This window comes from Mustela nigripes, chromosome 6, assembly GCF_022355385.1.
Source record: "Mustela nigripes isolate SB6536 chromosome 6, MUSNIG.SB6536, whole genome shotgun sequence".
NCBI classification, from domain to species: domain Eukaryota; kingdom Metazoa; phylum Chordata; class Mammalia; order Carnivora; family Mustelidae; genus Mustela; species Mustela nigripes.
Window position 1 is genome coordinate 69169386 of NC_081562.1, and position 16827 is coordinate 69186212.

The 16827-nt window shown below is 44.1% G+C and overlaps 2 protein-coding genes across 5 annotated transcripts in view; one reads left to right on the forward strand and one right to left on the reverse strand.

The window, feature by feature from the left end:
• Positions 1 to 16752, reverse strand: part of LOC132019565 (uncharacterized) — a 34739-nt gene extending 17987 nt beyond the window's left edge. The window contains exons 1-2 of one of the 3 annotated variants that reach the window (XR_009404804.1): positions 15983 to 16752; positions 12064 to 12672 (exon numbers count right to left, since the gene is read on the reverse strand). Coding sequence is in view for 1 of the 3 variants with exons in the window: in XM_059402805.1 (XP_059258788.1) it covers positions 15983 to 16333 (351 nt within the window). In the remaining 2 variants the exon portion in view is untranslated. Of the gene's footprint in view, positions 1 to 12063; positions 12695 to 15982 lie in introns of those variants that run through there. The other 2 variants (XR_009404805.1, XM_059402805.1) reach the window with 2 other exon arrangements.
• Positions 1 to 16827, forward strand: part of BCAT1 (branched chain amino acid transaminase 1) — a 108020-nt gene that overhangs the window by 17815 nt on the left and 73378 nt on the right. Inside the window, exon 1 of one of the 2 annotated variants that reach the window (XM_059402802.1) lies at positions 15681 to 15978. The exons of the other annotated variant lie outside the window; for it this stretch is intronic. Coding sequence (XP_059258785.1) covers positions 15760 to 15978 — 219 coding nt within the window. The 5' untranslated portion in view covers positions 15681 to 15759. Of the gene's footprint in view, positions 1 to 15680; positions 15979 to 16827 lie in introns of those variants that run through there. 2 annotated transcript variants of the gene reach the window in all.

A 16827-nucleotide genomic window follows, 5' to 3' on the forward strand; every position in this document is an offset into this window, starting at 1 on the left:
ATTGGGATCGAGTCCCGCATCGGGCTCTCTGCTCAGCAGGGAGCCTGCTTCCTCCTCTCTCTCTGCCTGCCTCTCTGCCTGCTTGTGATCTCTCTCTGTCAAATAAATAAATGAAACTTTAAAAAAAAAATAGGATTTATAGTTATCCTATCTTACCTTATAGTGTTGTGAGTATAAAATGTGTGTGGAACTAAGGGCCTGATGGAAGATACATCTGATAGAGGGGGGTTGTTATTACGAAGTGTGTTAACCATTCGTTAAAGAGCATCTTGTGTTTGTTGGTGTACGCTCATGCCTTTTTGTCAGGTGACAATGACCTACAAATGAATTAACTCTCAAATCTTTGATGACTCATTCGATGGGAGCAACAGGTTCACAAGCCAGTTTATAAGGATTGCTGCTTCTTTCACTAAAATGTGTGTGTGTGTTCACTACCTCACAAGTATTAAATAATTTGGAACTTATTTTATGCTCTGAATGTATCCCCTCCCCCCAAAAAAAGGTCACATGCTGAATGTCACCCCCAAAGGGTATGGTATTAGGAAGTGGGGCTTTTGGGAAATGACTAATCCTTCATGACTAGGATTAATGCCTTTCCAAAGAGGCTGTAGACAGATCCCTTGCCTCTTCCACCATGTGAGGACACTGAGAAGTCTGTAACACAGAAGAGGGCCCTCACCAGCCAGGACGACACTGTGCTTCTGGATTTCCAGACTCGAGAACTGTGCAAAAGAAATTTCTGTTGTTTATAAGCTCTCGGTCTGTGTATTCTGTTCCAGCAGCCCAGATAGACTAAGACACTTTTCCCTTGTTTTCCACCCTCTTCTCTTCATGTTTTCCTGTGATGTGTCCCTGGCAGTCTGCACAGTAAACACACATTCATGGCAGAAGGTTACGAAGTGGGGAAAGCGCATGGAGTGGATTTTGACAGAAACTCTGGAGGTTCTCAAGTTGTGACTAATAGGAACTATTAAAACAAAATGTACCAAAGATATAGCATAAATCCACTCCTTCTACAATTATATTTCTCTTTATTTTAAATATTTTATTTATTTACTTAGAGAGAGAGAGAGAAAGAGCACGAGTTGGGGGAGAAGCAGAGGCAGAGGGAGAAGCAGGCTTCTGGTTGAGCAGGGAGTCTGACGCAGGACTCGATCCCAGGACCCTGGGATCATGACCTGAGCTGAAGGCAGATGCTTAACCCACTGGGTCACCCAGGTGCCTCTGTAGTTGTATTTCTTACAGAGTTTGTCCATTGGCTGTGTTGAGGTGAAGGGAATGCTACTGAATATCTCATTAAATAGACCGAAGATCTGTCAGGGAGGTGATAGCTCTTCGGATCAAGAAAGCAAAGCACTGAGAAAGCTTTGAGGCTGGGATGGAACATGCCTCAATGCCACAAGGACCATATTGCGTGGCAGCTGACAGAGAGTACAAATTAGACTCCAGGCAGAATCCCAGAGGCAACTGGCTCTGTGGCTCCAGATTTAGAACAGCTTCATACTCAAGGAGTCCTTCGTCCGTGAGAACTGTGCATTCATGCCTGCGTATGTAAACACCATGCGGGGAGACTGAAGGCTTCATAGTGAAACCTGGCCTGCCCCCCTTGTCTGCCAGCCATTGGGGCAGTGCCCAGAATTGCCCCGTTCACTGTCTGCCCTTTTCTTTTTTTTCCATGTCAGGCCCCAGAGGGCTGGAATATGCTCCAGAAGGGCACCTTTCTTCCAGTTCCTCCTGCTCCAACCTGTGTCATACCTTCTCAGGAGGATGATAGCGCCTCTGACTTCTTGAATCCAGTGCCTTAAAAAGACTCCCCATTGCCCAACTGTTGGCATAGATGTTCCTTAATAATCCTAACACGACCTGCCCCAAATAATTCTCATTAATCTTTCTTATCTTCTACGTCACGGAGTTTCCTGTGACTAAACCATACTTCCTCTCCTCTGTACAGCTGTCTGCTTTAAAGAGCTGTGTGGTGATGCTGCACTGCAAACGTAGACCTGTTATAGGCTATTTTATTTGGTCAGAAATAATTTATGACCAATAGGCTATTATTCTGATGTTTTGAAGTAGCTGGAATCACCACAGCAAAAAACACCAGGTAAACATAAAACACACAAATGCTAACACTTTTAAAACTGCCTATTTTTTATGACAGAAGATAGATTGGTAGAGAGAAGTGCAGTTCTTTACTGTTGAGCCTGTTTTTACACAACAGGTGATTGCAGCATTGAAAGTCATAACTTCTGCTTTTACTTTCATTCAAATGCACAAGCTGAATTGCTATTTAAAAGCCATCTGTGGTGGGATGCCTGCATGGCTCAGTTGGTTAAGCCTCTGCCTTCAGCTCAGGTCATGATCCCAGGATCCTAGGATTGAGTCCCACATCCGGCTCCTTGCTCAGTGGGGAACCTGCTTCTATCTTTGCCTCTGCTTGCCCCTCTGCCTGCTTGTTCTCTCTCTCTCTCTCTGACAAACAAATAAATAAAATCTTTAAAAAAAAAAAAGAATAAAAGCCATCTGTGGCAAAACATTTGCATATTAGAAGCCTTAGAATATGTCTCTTTTGTAAACTGAGAATGTCATATATTGGGCTTATTACTTATACTGGGGAGAAAAATGTTTGCCATCATCATTAGTGAGAAGGAGCTTCCATACCAATTTTTTTAAGTAGAGACTTTTTTGAGGAGGTGAGTTTTAAGTCACTTGAGGACTATACCAGATCCAAACAGTAAAGGATTTCCAGTAGAAGATTACTCCAGTAATCTGAAGAAAGGCAAACAAACAAACAAACAAAAATACTGGCTCTCCTAGTACAATGGAAGAAGGTCTGACCACACTGAGCTGTTGGTTCGCCAAGAAGATTTATGGAGCATCTAAGGTCAAACCACCACTTCTCAACCAGGCAGCAGGGTTTTCAGGAAGCCATGCCCCAAGGTTTGGTTTATAGACAAATGAAGTATCTATGGAGCCTTTCTTCTCTCTAAAATTATAAATAATTCCAGTTTCACAGATGCCAAATTTTCTCTAAATCCCCTCAGATTCATACTGATGAATCTTCACTGTAATTATTAATTATAACTACCATTAATTGAGAATTCACTGGGTGCTGGCATGGGCTTTGCGTGAATTTCTCATTCAGTGTTCATGAATAGCATTTCACAAATGGAGAAACTGAGGCACAGAGAAGCGCAGTAACTAGACCCAGCTTGCCAAACTATGAAATCTGGCAATGTCACCCCAGACTATGTGCTTCACTGCTGTATTATAGGGTCTCTTTATAAGCTTGGTAACCTTCCGTTAGATTGAAGAAACAACTGTGACAGACTCTATTCAATGGTTTGCAAAATGCTCTCACTTACATATTTCATTTTTACCTCTGCAGGGAAGGTATCTGAGGTTCAAAGATACAAACGTGAGGTTTAGAGGCATCAAGGTCACATCTCTCTAGATAATGGAGCTGGAGCTTGAAACAAAGTCTTGTAATGAACTCAGAACTCATGGCTTAGTAAGACTCAGAAAAAAGTTCCAAGGGGACTACACAGAAACTAGAGGGGATTAGCAAACTATCTTATTAATAGATACAGGCAGTTTTAGCAAATAGGGTTCAGTATATCTATGACACAGAGCCTGAACAAATCACCTCACTGAAAATCTGTTTTTGATTCTTCTATGCCTAATGCAATAGAGTTTATATAGGTACCAGTTTTCTGTTTTTCTGTTCTCCCTCTCCCTCTCTCCCCGTGTGTGTGTGTGTGTGTGTGTGTGTGTAATATGGCATTTTGTTTATCAATTTTTTTGGATTACCACAATAAGTTTAGCTGACATCCATCATATCAATTTTTACTTTAAATAAAAATGTGGTGGATTTATATATTCAAACAGTTTACTCAGAAAATATTTTTTGAGGTTCTCACATTGGCCTGGTTATGTGTTAAGTATTGGAAATCCAAAAGACCGGCGTCTGGGTGGCTCAGTTATTAAGCGTCTTCCTTTGGGCTCAGGTCATGATCTCACCGTCCTGGGATCGAGCCCCCACATCAGGCTCCTTGCTCTGCGGGGCGTCTGCTCCCTCTCCCTCTGTCCCCCCTCCTGACCCCACTCATGCTCTCGCTCTCTCTCTCCCCCCAATAGATAAAATCTTAAAAGAAAAAAGAACAAAAGGAAGGAAGAAAGAAAGACACAATGAAGTCGGTGCCCAGACAGGCGGGTACTGGTGCGCAAACAAGCAGGGCAGTAATCTAGCATTACAACTACTCTAGCAAGGATAAGGCTAAACTAGCATCTCCAACCTCCAATCACAGCCCTGGGGATGCAGGAGGACTTCCCGAAGCAGCATGCAAGTTAGGAAGCAAATCGATTCCCAGGTTCCTAGCCTTCTTTAAGTCTTTCCCAGTTCCATCCTGCAGGTGCACATTTAAGGAGGAAGCATCTTGCTGGTTCTCTTTCCTACCTGCCATTACATAACAGCCCTTCTCCGAGTCTACAAAGAAAAAGCTTTTCTTTCATTCACTCTGAATTGTCTGGCAAGCCACCAGAACATAAAGAAATCAGATGGTTCACGTTATAGTGTCAGAAAAACCTTGTCTAATCAAGTCACCATAAACCCACTACCAGGCTTCCTGTCTGCCTTACTGCTGCTTCTCTCCCACTCGGGGTGGAGGATGGCATTAGAAACCAGAAGTTTTGGCGTGCGTTGACAGACATAGTCTCCGTTCAGACTATGTTAAAGATGGAAGCAGCAGGGGCAATGCCATTTTGGTTAAAAATCTTGCCTCTTCCGTGCCTTGACTCTGGTTTGTGAATCATCAAGGCTGGAGAGGAACACTGAAGAGAGTGGGTCCTTATTTCATCCAGGTGACAGACGCATGGCAGGCCTCCAGGCTTGATCTCTCCATGTTAAAATTAGAGTATTTGAGGGGCGCCTGGGTGGCTCAGTGGTTTGGGCTGCTGCCTTCAGCTCGGGTCATGATCTCAGGGTCCTGGGATCGAGCCCCGCATCGGGCTCCCTGCCCCGCAGGAAGCCTGCTTCCCTCTCTCTCTCTCTCTCTCTCTGCCTGCCTCTCTGCCTACTTGTGATCTCTGTCTGTCAAATAAATAAGTAAAATCTTTTTTAAAAAATTAGATTATTTGAGGTTTATTTTAAAAAGCAGATCAGAAATGACAAATCTGTGGGTTGTGCCCTTGCACTACTGTCAGCAGGAGAAAGCTTGGTAGACTCTCTTCCCATCTGTGTCTCTGTTGCATATTTAGAATGTTCTCAAAGGGGTATTAAATACTCTGTTTACTTCTGATGGAGAACGGCATATCTAAGAGCAAAAGAGACGTAGCTAAGAGAAGTTGGTATTTTATGTTTTCTTGAGGATGTGTTACACACAGGAAAAGCATTTTCTTCTTTTATTTTTTATATTTTTTAAAGATGTTATGTATTTATTTGACAGAGACCACAAGCAGGGGAGCAGCAGGGTGAGGGAAAGGGAGAAGCGGCTCCCCACTGAGGAGGGAGCCTGACAGGGGGCTCGATCCCAGGACTCTGGGATCATGACCTGAGCTGAAGGCAGACACTTAACCGACTGAGCCCCCCAAGTGCCCCAGGAAAAGCATTTCCATTAACTTTTTCCAAAAGATTAGTGTATCCCCAAATACCACATTTTCCTTTGTGCTTATCTTTTGCTCAGTGTCAATCATCAACCACATCTCATCCCCCTCCGACCATTTACCACATAATTAAAACCAGTTTATCTTAGTGGTCATATATTGTGGGTTCCGCTGTAAATAATGCACTTAACAACCATGAGTAAAACTTAATACATCTGGGTTGTAGCCCAGAGCCTTTTCTTCTTGCTGTTTATTTCCTCCAAGTTGATTAACCTGGTCTCTTACCAACACAACAGCTACTTATGGGCTGGTGTAAAACAAAATGTTCTCTAAAGCAATCCAGGATATAATACTCTGGATCTTAAAAAACCGGCCTCATTTAATTAGGATTAATTTCTCCCTCTCAGAGTTCATATGTGATTCTATTTTGGTAAGAAGCAAAATTAAAAGCTTACTTATTTCTGAATGTGAAATGCTATTTCTAGACTAGATTCTATCTGGAATCCTCAGGTGTCTGTTCCTCTCTGTCCATCTGTCACTTCTGTTTAGGGTACTGCACGATGACCCAGAGTTTGCCATGCTGAGGGTTTCTTCTGTGTGCAGAGGAAAATGAAAAGTGCAAATGAGGGTGAGAGGAAGGTCAGGAAGGGAGAGATGAAGAAAGAACCTCGAGGGGCAGCTGCAGAAAGTGCAGACCCCCATACGTAGACTGAGCTCAGCGCTGAGCACAGTGAGCCCAATGGTTTCATTTATAAGAGAGAGAGCGAGCACAGGCAGACAGAATGGCACGCAGAGGCAGAGGGAGAAGCAGGCTCCCTGCCCAGCAAGGAGCCCAATGTGGGACTCGATCCCAGGACGCTGGGATCATGACCTGAGCCGAAGGCAGCTGCTCAATGAACTGAGCCACCCAGGTGTCCCGAGCCCAGTGGTTTCAAAGTGGAGTGTGTGCACCCAGGTTCTGCAACAAAGAACACTGGGTGCTGGAAGCATTGGTTATATATGAGTTTTCTTTACTAGGTCAGAAAAATTGCTTGTATTGAACTCACAGGGGTTGACTTGGGCACCATGTGCTCCGCCTGGGTATCAGTTGATCACATGTCCTGAGCTTTCCTCGGGGAGCGGAGGGGCAGCTTCACCTCTCCCAAGGGGCCACCTGTGCAGCCTTCTGCATTTGCCCTCTCTCAGCAGGCTGTGGTTGTGGCACTTGATGGGAACTTGGTTAAGAAGATTTACAGATTATGCCAGCCAGTATTAATTGATAATCCTTGCAAAAAGGAAAACTGGCCTTAAAAGATATCTGCAGGGTGCCTGGGTGGCTCAGTGGGTTAAGCCGCGGCCTTCGGCTCAGGTTATGATCTCAGGGTCCTGGGATCGAGTCCTGCATCGGGCTCTCTGCTCGGCAGGGAGCCTGCTTCCTCCTCTCTCTCTCTGCCTGCCTCTCTGCCTATTTGTGATCTCTCTCTGTCAAGTAAATAAATAAAAATCTTTAAAAAAAAAAAGATATCTGCAAACAAAACAAATGCAAAAAATTAAAAGCATAAAGTCAGAATAAAGAAAATATTGGGAACGTAAAAACAAGGATCAAACAAAAATAAGACAGCTAATATTTTTTTCAGTTATTACAAGTTCTCCATTATTCATGTTCCAAGATAAAAATATTAATGATTTAGTGGTGCCTGGGTGGCTCTGTCGTTAAGCTTCTACCTTCGGCTCAGGTCATGATCCCAGGGTCCTGGGATCAAGTCCTGCATCAGGCTCCCTGTTCAGCCTGCTTCTCCTTCTCCCACTCCCCCTGCTTGTGTTCCCTCTTTCATTGTCTCTCTCTGTCAAATAAATAAATAAAAATCTTTAAAAATATATATTATGATTTAATCAGAACTGATAGCAGTGGGCCATAGAATTTTAGTGTCATCAAGACTGTTTAAAAGGGATTTATATCTACTGTCATTAATGATTACTTGGGTCTTGTGTATATTGGGCCTTTAGCCAAGGATGGAATAAGAAAACAACCGTAACTTTAAAGATGTTTTAAAATGTGAATTATTTCATGATTATGTCATCTTTTTTACAACTATTTGTGTGTATGACTTATTATGTATTAGGTTATTTTCATAAATAACTAAGCAAACATGTTAGACTTGTATGCTGCTTTGGTTAACATTGCCGTGTAACCAAACAACCCAAGGGTTTGTGGCTCAAAACAGCAATGTACTATTATTTTTCATGATCTGTGGGTCATCTGGGCTCAACAAGGTACTTTTAACCTGGGGTTTCTTACGTGGTTTCAGTCAGACTTCTGGAAGCTCTGCAGGGCTGGATGTTCAAGATAGAACTCATGTGGCTGGCAGTGGATGTTGAATGTTGGCTGGGAGCTCATTTGGGTTTTTGTGAGCCCACGCATGGTCTCTCCATGGGATTCGAGCTTTCTACAGAATGGTGTCTGGATTCCAAATGGGGGAGACACAAATGCCTTCCAGGAGGAAGGAAGCAGAAGCTGCCAGGTCAATGAAAGTATGCCCCCCAAAATGGAACAGTGTTACCTCTACATTTGTGCCATATTCTGTTGGTCAAAACAGTCACAGGGCCTACGAGATTCAAAAGGGGAGGGAAAATAAGCCACCCCATGATGGGGTTGGGCAGAAGAGTATATATAACAGAAGATACTATTATGGCCATCCTTGAAAAATACAGTCTGCCATAAATGCTAATGTTTTTCCTGATGGGGTGTATAATCATAACATTTGGACTCCTGGAATAACTCAGAATTATAGGTAAGATCACAGACTTTGTGGTCAAACCGACTCACCTAGAGTTCTCCGATCTTGGGGAATTTAGCTGACCTGTCTGAAAAATCGAGAAAATAGAATCTATGGGATGGGGTGGGGACACTTTTGAATATTAGGTAAGAAAATGTATACACAAAGTGTCCAGAATATCATAACTGGCTGGATCAGTAGCAGATATTATTATGGTTTTGGGTTGGGGAGTGACTGGTTTAGAAAAAGCTTTTCAGAGCAAGCACTCAGATGATAGCATGGAGGATGTATCAGATAGAGAAGGTGGCCTCATCCTTATAGGGCCAAGGGGACCACTGGGGAGACCACCATCAGGTGAGGACCATCAGGGAAGGAGAGAAGCAGGAGAAGAAATGTGCAGGCAGAAGTCTCAGTATGAATTAGTGACTCACTGAATGGGGTGAGAAAGGGAAGGGAAACATCTAGAGCTATGCTTTTTTGCTTTTGAGATTGACGTTTCCTAGACAGTGAGTAAATTTTATTAAGAATCTGGTCTCATAAAATCATCGAGTCATAATGGAACATCATTGTGTGAAAGTCATATTTTTTGTTTTTGCTTTGTAAATCACTTCCTTTTATTGGTAAAATTATTGTTCAAAGTAGAGAGCATGACATTAAAGATGTCATATCATTATATTTCAAATAAAGTTAGTTAGCTGTTATGGGTTGAATTGAGTCCCCCCAGGCGATATGCTGAAATCCTAAACTACCTGTGAATGTGATCTTATTTGAAAATAGGGTCTTTTCAGATGTAATCAAGTTAGAGTGAAGTAAAGCTAAAATAGGAGGGGCCCTTAATCCAGTATGACTTGTGTCCTTACGAGAAGAGGGAAATAGAGACACCTATAATCTCGCCTCAGAGACTGTAGCTGCAGCTACAGCTACAGCTGCAGCTGTGTGCCAAGCAACACCTGGGGTTACCAGAAGCTGGAAGGGAGGGAGGGGAGAATTTTCCATTTCAGGTTTTAAAGGAAGCCAGGCCCTGCCCACATCTAGCCCCCAGAACCGCAAGACAGTGTACATGTGTTTAAAGATTTATTTATTTATTTTAGGACGGGAGGGGCAGAGGGAAAGGGAGAGAGACACTCAAGCTGACTGCACTGAGCGTGGAGCCTAATTTGGGCCTCCATCTTTTAACCGGCAAGATCATGGCTGGAGCTGAAAACAGGAGTCCGATGCTTAACCAACTGAGCCACCCAGGTGCCCCCTTATCTGTGGTTTTAAGCCAGCCAGTTTATGGCACTTTGTTACCACAGCACTAAGAAACAGATATAGTAACTATGTATATATACTACAATGTTGTATTCATTTTACTTGGTTAAAGGGGTGTGGCATTAAAATAAGCCCAACTAATCCTTTTGTCAAGATTTCTTTCCCATTCACCTTTCAAGATGTGAGGTGGGGCTTTCTCAGGACAGCTAAAAGCTGTGACTCGTCTCTCTGTGCCTTCCAAATGGCAAGCAGAAACTTGTAAATCATAGGTATGCAATTTGTTTGAGAACCAAACTGGGCCTTTTAAAAATATTTCATTAAAAAACAAAAAGAAACAGGGGTGCCTGGGTGGCTCCGTGGGTTAAGCCTCTGCCTTGGGCTCAGGTCATGATCTCAGGGTCCTGGGATCAAGCCCTGCATCGGGCTCTCTGCTCAGCAGGGATCCTTCTTCCCCCCACTCTCTTCCTGCCTCTCTGCCTACTTGTGATCTCTGTCAAATAAATAAATCTTAAAAAAAGAAATAAAAAGAAACAATGAGGGTGCCTAGATGGCTTGGTCAGTTGAGCATTGACTCTTGGTTTTAGCTTAGGTCATGATCTTAGGATCATGAGACCAAGCCCCGAATCAGGCTCTGAATTCAGTGCAGAGTCTACTTGGGGTTCTCTCTCTCTCTCTCCCCTCTCCCCCACCATACATTGTCTCTCTAAAATAAATAAATAAATCTTTGGGTAAAAAGTCCCTCAAAGGGCTAAATACATATTTTTAAGCCCCCCCCATATAATATTGTTCTGATCATTAATATAATCAAAGAGCTACCTTTAAGTGAGAAAGAATCGTGATTTTTAAAAATTAAAAGTAGAAATGTAACAGTAGCTAACACTTATTGAGCAATACCAAGATGCTAAGTATTGCTGGGTCCTTTATACACATCTTCATGCTGAATCTCATCACTGCCTTATTCCTCTGATTTTACATGTGAGACTCAAAACAGGTAATTTGCCAAAGGTCATACAGCTGATAATTGATAGAACCAGGGTACCAACCCTCCACTAGGACCAAATACATGACCATACTAAAGTCTCCACTGAGATGGGAGCCACATGTGGCTAATAAAATATAAAAGAAAATTAATTAAAATTAAGCAAAATTAAAAATTCAGTACCTTGGGCACACTAACCACATTTCAATGCTCTGTAGCCCCATATGGCTTGGTATAGGTAGAGAACATATTCATCGTTGTAGAAAGTTCTATTGGGAAGCACTGGTCCAGTCCCTTAACAGCATACATTGAAAACCCAGTTAAAGGGAGAGAAGGAATAGCAGAAGGAAGAGAACAGAGGAAAGAGAAAGATTTAGGGTGAGGGAGAGACTTTTAGTGAAGAAAGAAGCCTACGGTCTAGAAGTCAAGTGGGCTCTGAGGACATTTTTAGTCTGTTATATTGTAAATGTTGGCAGTGGAAATTCCAAAGCATATTAAAATATACTTTTTAAAAATTAGAGAGCTACAGTATAACAGATAAATCTCAACTGTGTGCCTGGCATTGAGTGAGGGAGGACTTCTAGGTTGACAAATAGGCATAAGTTACCATCATAAAAATTAGAGCAACAATAATCAAATAATTAAAGTACGGCAGTTATTTTGAAGTGGAAAAAAATTCTATGGAAATAGATAGCAGAAGAGCCCATGATAACCTTGATAGGGTTCAGGGGTGCCTCCCTGAGGACAAAGTGCCATATAAACTGAGAAAGGATTAGACAACCATCCAGTGGCAGGGGGGCTTTTTTTAAGGCAGATGGCCAGCTACAAGAAGTCCTGGTGTGAAGAAGGACTCAAACAGTTAAATGTGTGGCTGGAGAGAGGGAGAGCAGCAAAAGGTGAGCCAGGGAGTTAGTTGGGCAGGAATCATAATTTGGGATGGTGGAAGAGCTTGTTAAAATATTTGTCATAAGAGTGATGAGTGAGGATTTTTTAGCCTACAAGGGATATGTTCAGATTTGCATCTGGAGAGGATTTCTATACATGCTAAGGATGCTTTAAAAGGAAGCAAGGCTGAAGATGGGGAGGCTACTTGGAGGCTATTTGGTACTGGGATGGCAGAAATAGGTCTGGAGAAATGGCGACTGTCAGGATATATGGAGCTAGAATGTATAGATATTGGCAATCACTTAGTTGTGTTTGAAGGACAACCTTCAGGTTTCTAGTTAGGGCAACTGCCTTGGGTCAGAGTCTGCAACCTACAACCAATTGGCCAATCTGCTCTGTCTTATTTTTGTAAATACAGTTTTATGAGAACCCAGCCATGCCCATTCTTCTACATACTGCCTATGGTTGCTTTGAAATACATTGACAGATCTGAGTAATTGCAGCAAAGACCCCATAGCCCTAGGGAAAGGCTAACATATTTACTATCTGGCCCTTTAAGAAAATGCCAACTGAGATAAATGATCACTATTTTTATTTATTGAGGTATTAACACTTACTAAACAATGTTCTAAATAATTTTCATATGGTATGTATGTTATGATACTCCATCCCAACTGGCAAACATGAAGTGTTACTATTGTCCCATTTACAGAAGCACGGATGTAACATTTTCACTCATACCCATAGCATCAGTTACCAGCTCCATGCCACGGACTCCTCAAATGTTGACTTCTAAATCAGACTTCTCATCTGAACTTCAGACAAGCATATCTCCAACAGCCAGTCTCAGAGATGCCCCAAAACTCAGTATGCCCCAAACCAGATTCCTGCTTATCCCCTCAAACCACATCGTCTTTCAGTGTTCCATTTTTCTTAGTGAATATCACCAACCAGAAGAGCAAGCCAGAATCGAAGGAGCCTTTCTTGGCACTTCTCTCTCCCTGTTCCTTCTCTTGTCCATTCTATTGAAAGATTGCTGGGGGCGCCTGGCTGGCTCAGTGGGTTAAGCCGCTGCCTTCGGCTCAGGTCATGATCTCAGGGTCCTGGGATCGAGTCCCGCGTCGGGCTCTCTGCTCAGCAGGGAGCCTGCTTCCTTCTCTCTCTCTCTCTCTGCCTGCCTCTCAGTGTACTTGTAATTTCTCTCTGTCAAATAAATAAATAAAATCTTTAAAAAAAAAAAAAAAAAAAAGAAAGATTGCTGAAATCTGGCTGCTTCTTTTCAACTGGGTCACCTACCACCTGCCAAGTCCATCTTATTAATAGGGTCATCATTTATGTGGGTTCTGTAATAGCTTTCTTATAAACCCATTTCACTCCATCCAGACCCTGCTCCAGTCTTCAAACTGCAGCCAGAGTGTGCTTTCTATCTTGTCCGCTTCTACCTCCATCCCTCACCTAATCTAACCTTTCCATGGCTTTGCTTGTTCTTAGGATTCCCATCAGTTTTTATTGTGTTTTCATGTTGTTTCACTGTTTTTGATTTACTCTACAGATAATGGATAGGAAAGCAAAAATCATTCTTTTTTTTTTTTTTAAGATTTTATTTATTTATTTGACAGATCACAAGTAGGCAGAGAGGCAGGCAGAGAGGGAGAGGGGAAACCATACTCTCTGCCGAGCAGAAAGCCCAATGCAATGTGATGTGGGGCTTGATCCCAGAACTCAGGGATCCCGACCTGAGCTGAAGGCAGAGGCTTAAGCCACTGTGCCACCCAGGTGCCCCGCAAAAATCATTCTTGTCAATACACGTGAAATAAATTCTGAGGGTCAAGGTTCAGTTAATTTAGCTTCTCAATTGTGGAAGAAGCTAGTTTTATGTCCATCACAAATTGATGTCACTGTTTCTGTCTCAGAAATGTGTCTGTTCTTCGAGTAAGTTTTAACATCTGCCTGGTAACTTCATTACAGGAATTAATACAAGACTACAGACTATAATACAAGTTCATTTTATATGTATGTGACAGTCATGCTTTTACCTTTATCAGGGAAATTATCCTTTAACTTTATGAGGCATTATGCGTGGTTGGCTCTCTGCCAATGCTCCCAGCCTCCCCCTGAACCCTCTGCTTTCTCCACTCCAGCCCTGGCTCTCTTGTTTCCTGTAAGCACCATGTTCCTTCTCCCCTCAGAGATGTCCTTTCCTGGAATTCACTTTCACCCCAGATGTTTTTTCATCCCTTCTTGTAGTAAATATGTTTTATCCGTCAGGTCTCTAATTAAGAATCCCTGGCTGGAAAGCTTTTCCAGACCTTTCCAAGCAGTATACATTCCATTATTAGAGGCTGGTAAAACACAGGTGGTGCTTGTTACTTTTGCAGTTTTACATTGTAGAATTTATTGTTGCTTTTCAACAAAGTAACATTTTTCTAGATGGCTAAAGGCATTGCATGATAATGGGATGGAGGTAGGCTCACACTGCATCCCAGCACCTAGAGCCTTTGCCTTCACAAATTTTACCTACAAAATAAATATCTTATATTTTTGGCTGTAAATACTTACTGCTCAGGAGAGTGGTGGACTGACAAAATGTTTTTGAGAGCCATTACCACATAGGGTCAGCCATGAAAATGCACAGGAAGCATGGGGCACCTGGGTGGCTCAGTGGGTTAAAGCCTCTGCCTTTGGATCAGGTCATAATCCCAGGGGCCTGGGATCTAGCCCCACATCAGCCCCACATGGGGTTCTCTGCTCAGCAGGGAGCATACTCCCCCCCCCCCCCCCGCCTGCCTCTCTGCCTACTTATGATCTCTCTCTCTGTCAAATAAATAAATTTTTAAAAAGAAAGAAAGAAAGAAAATGTACAGGAAGCAAAACCATTGGGCTGAGCAAAATGAAGGCTATTAGGAGTCTTGTTCAGGTGGAACAACTGGACAGGAATCCAGCTGCAGCCACTTGAAGTGGGAAGAAGTAGAAGCAGTTAATACAGATACCCTTGCGCAAAGTTTGGCTCTGACAAGATGAGAGGTACAAGTGGCACTGTGGTAATTCTTTAATAACCTCATTCTTGTATTATATATGCTTTCTTGACTGAAAAGCAAGGATTTACAAGTAATATGTAAAATAGCCAGAAAACTGGAGCTGTGTAGTATCTACCTTTAAAACAATTATAGGCTTTTAATACATGTCTGGTGTAGTCCGTTAAATCAAGCTTTTGAATGCAAATCAATTGTTAATTTTTCAGCCAAGGGTTTCTTATTTTTAGGCATGGGGACAAGGTTGGAAAATGGCAGCCTTAGAGTTTAGTCTGTACTTTCTATTTTTAATTTGATTTTAAATTTCTTCAAAGAGACTGGTTTCCAGGGACCTGTGACCTGCCTGGGCTATATGGTCTCTGGAGCTTCATAAGAGGCTTTTCTATGCCTTTTATGAAAGGAAAGGAGGAAGGGAGAAATGAATGTCTTGTGCGTTGATAAGATTAGAGCTATATTGTCGAGAAGGCTGTATGAAATCAATTCTAAAACCAGACCAGATTTAACCGCACTTACCCAGAATAAATGGCCCTCCTCCTTTCCAAGAATAAATCAGCCTAAGTCACCACTTCCTATTAGTTCTGAAGCCCAGAAAAGCTCATAACTTAGGCTGACGCTGCCCTAAGAGAACACAGCAGAGGAGGCAGTAGCTTCCTTATCCCTTTCAAAGGTCGCGTTATCAGCTCCCTTTATAAATATTGCGCCCACGGGCTTACATCAGAAAGCTCGATTCGATTGGGGAGCTCTCCATAGTCTATTTTTGCCTGAAAACGCTGAATAGGGTGGGTCTAAGTAGCACCGAGGTCTCGGGGCAGAAGGAGCTCGTAGAGATATGACTGAGCCTGGGAGCTCCGCAACAAATCCACTCGAGTAGGTGGTGCAAAGAAATCGAAGACCCAGATTCACGTTTTCCTTCATCAGTTTGCGCGTGCGGGTGGGTGGGAGGTGAGAGCAGTGCCCAGCTGCCAGTCCTGAGCTGCAAACTGCCTTTAGTCGGTTTGTGCAAGGAAACTCTCCCCTAATGTAAATTAATTTCCCCCAAGGTGGCCTTCGCCCTTGGCCGAGGGGCATTTCTAGGCCGCTTACCCAGAGGTTGTTTGGTAAATAAGCACGCTCATGAAGTGTCTGCATTTGGAAAGGCGCTCGCCTGCGGCGCGCGTTCCCGAGCCCCAGCCCGGGACCAGGTGGCGGGGACGAGGGCTTTGGTTTTCCCCACTGAACAGAGAGAAGGACCCGACCGGTGGAGGCTCCTCCTCCAGGGATGCTGGAGGGACTGCGTCGTTCCCTGAGCCTCGCCCTGGCGCGGGGCCCCCGGCGGTGGCAGCCCGCGCGGCGCAGTCCGTGCGCCGGAGCTTGGCCGCGCCGCCCGCTTTCGCATCCAGCCGCGCGCTGCGTGCCGCCGCCGCTCTCCGCAGCCCCGCGCTCCCGGAGGCTCCCCATGGCCAGCCCGACCCGCGCCGCTGCGGCCCTCGCCCGTCAGGTACCTGAACCCGGGCGTTTGTGGAAGGGGGGGCGGAATGGACCCGGGGTCTCCGAAGCCAGCCGGCCTGGTCCGGCGCAGTGCTGGCGTTTCCTGCATCATCCTGCTTCGCCGCGCATCGCCGTTGTCTCCACCCAGCCGTTTCTTCCTTCTCCAGCCCTAAGCGAAATCTAGACCTCCAGCCCGCGAACTCCGCTTGGGAGAGGCCCCTGCCTGGCAGGTCTAACGGCCAGCCGGTGACCCGCTGTGGAACGCGGCGCGGACAGCCACCGGGAACGCGAGGGTCGCCATGGAAGTCGCTTTGGGGGAGGAGGGGGAAGCGGAATTTCTGGGTGGCCAGAACCGAGAGCCACATCCTCCGTGCTTTCACCACCTCAAAATATTTTGACCGCAGCCTTCTGCCTCCTTGGATGCCTCCCTCCCCCACCCCCCTCACGTAGCTATTTAGCAGATTAGGATTTTTTATTTTTTTTTTCTTTTCTTTTTAAAGGTCTGCACCTTTCCCCAATTCGTCCCACTTCCATTGTGTTCTTAAGCATCTTTTATATTACTGCCTAATTCCCTGAGGTTTTGTCCTTAACCTGTGAGGTTTGGTGTCCACGCGCCTGCATTGCAGGACCCTGTCCTTGGAGAAAATGGTTCATTCTCGTCCTCATCCCTTTTCTAGTCTTGCTATTGTGCGCGAGTGATTGACAAGACCACGAGGCTGAGCGCGCTCGGGAGATTTTTCTATAAATGGTTTAAAACCCTAGTCTAGACTATTTACTCGGATATAAGGGGGGACAATTACCTTCTTGTTCTTTGCTGGTGAACCCTTGCTCTGTGGGGCGACCCTGGAATTTAACCGGT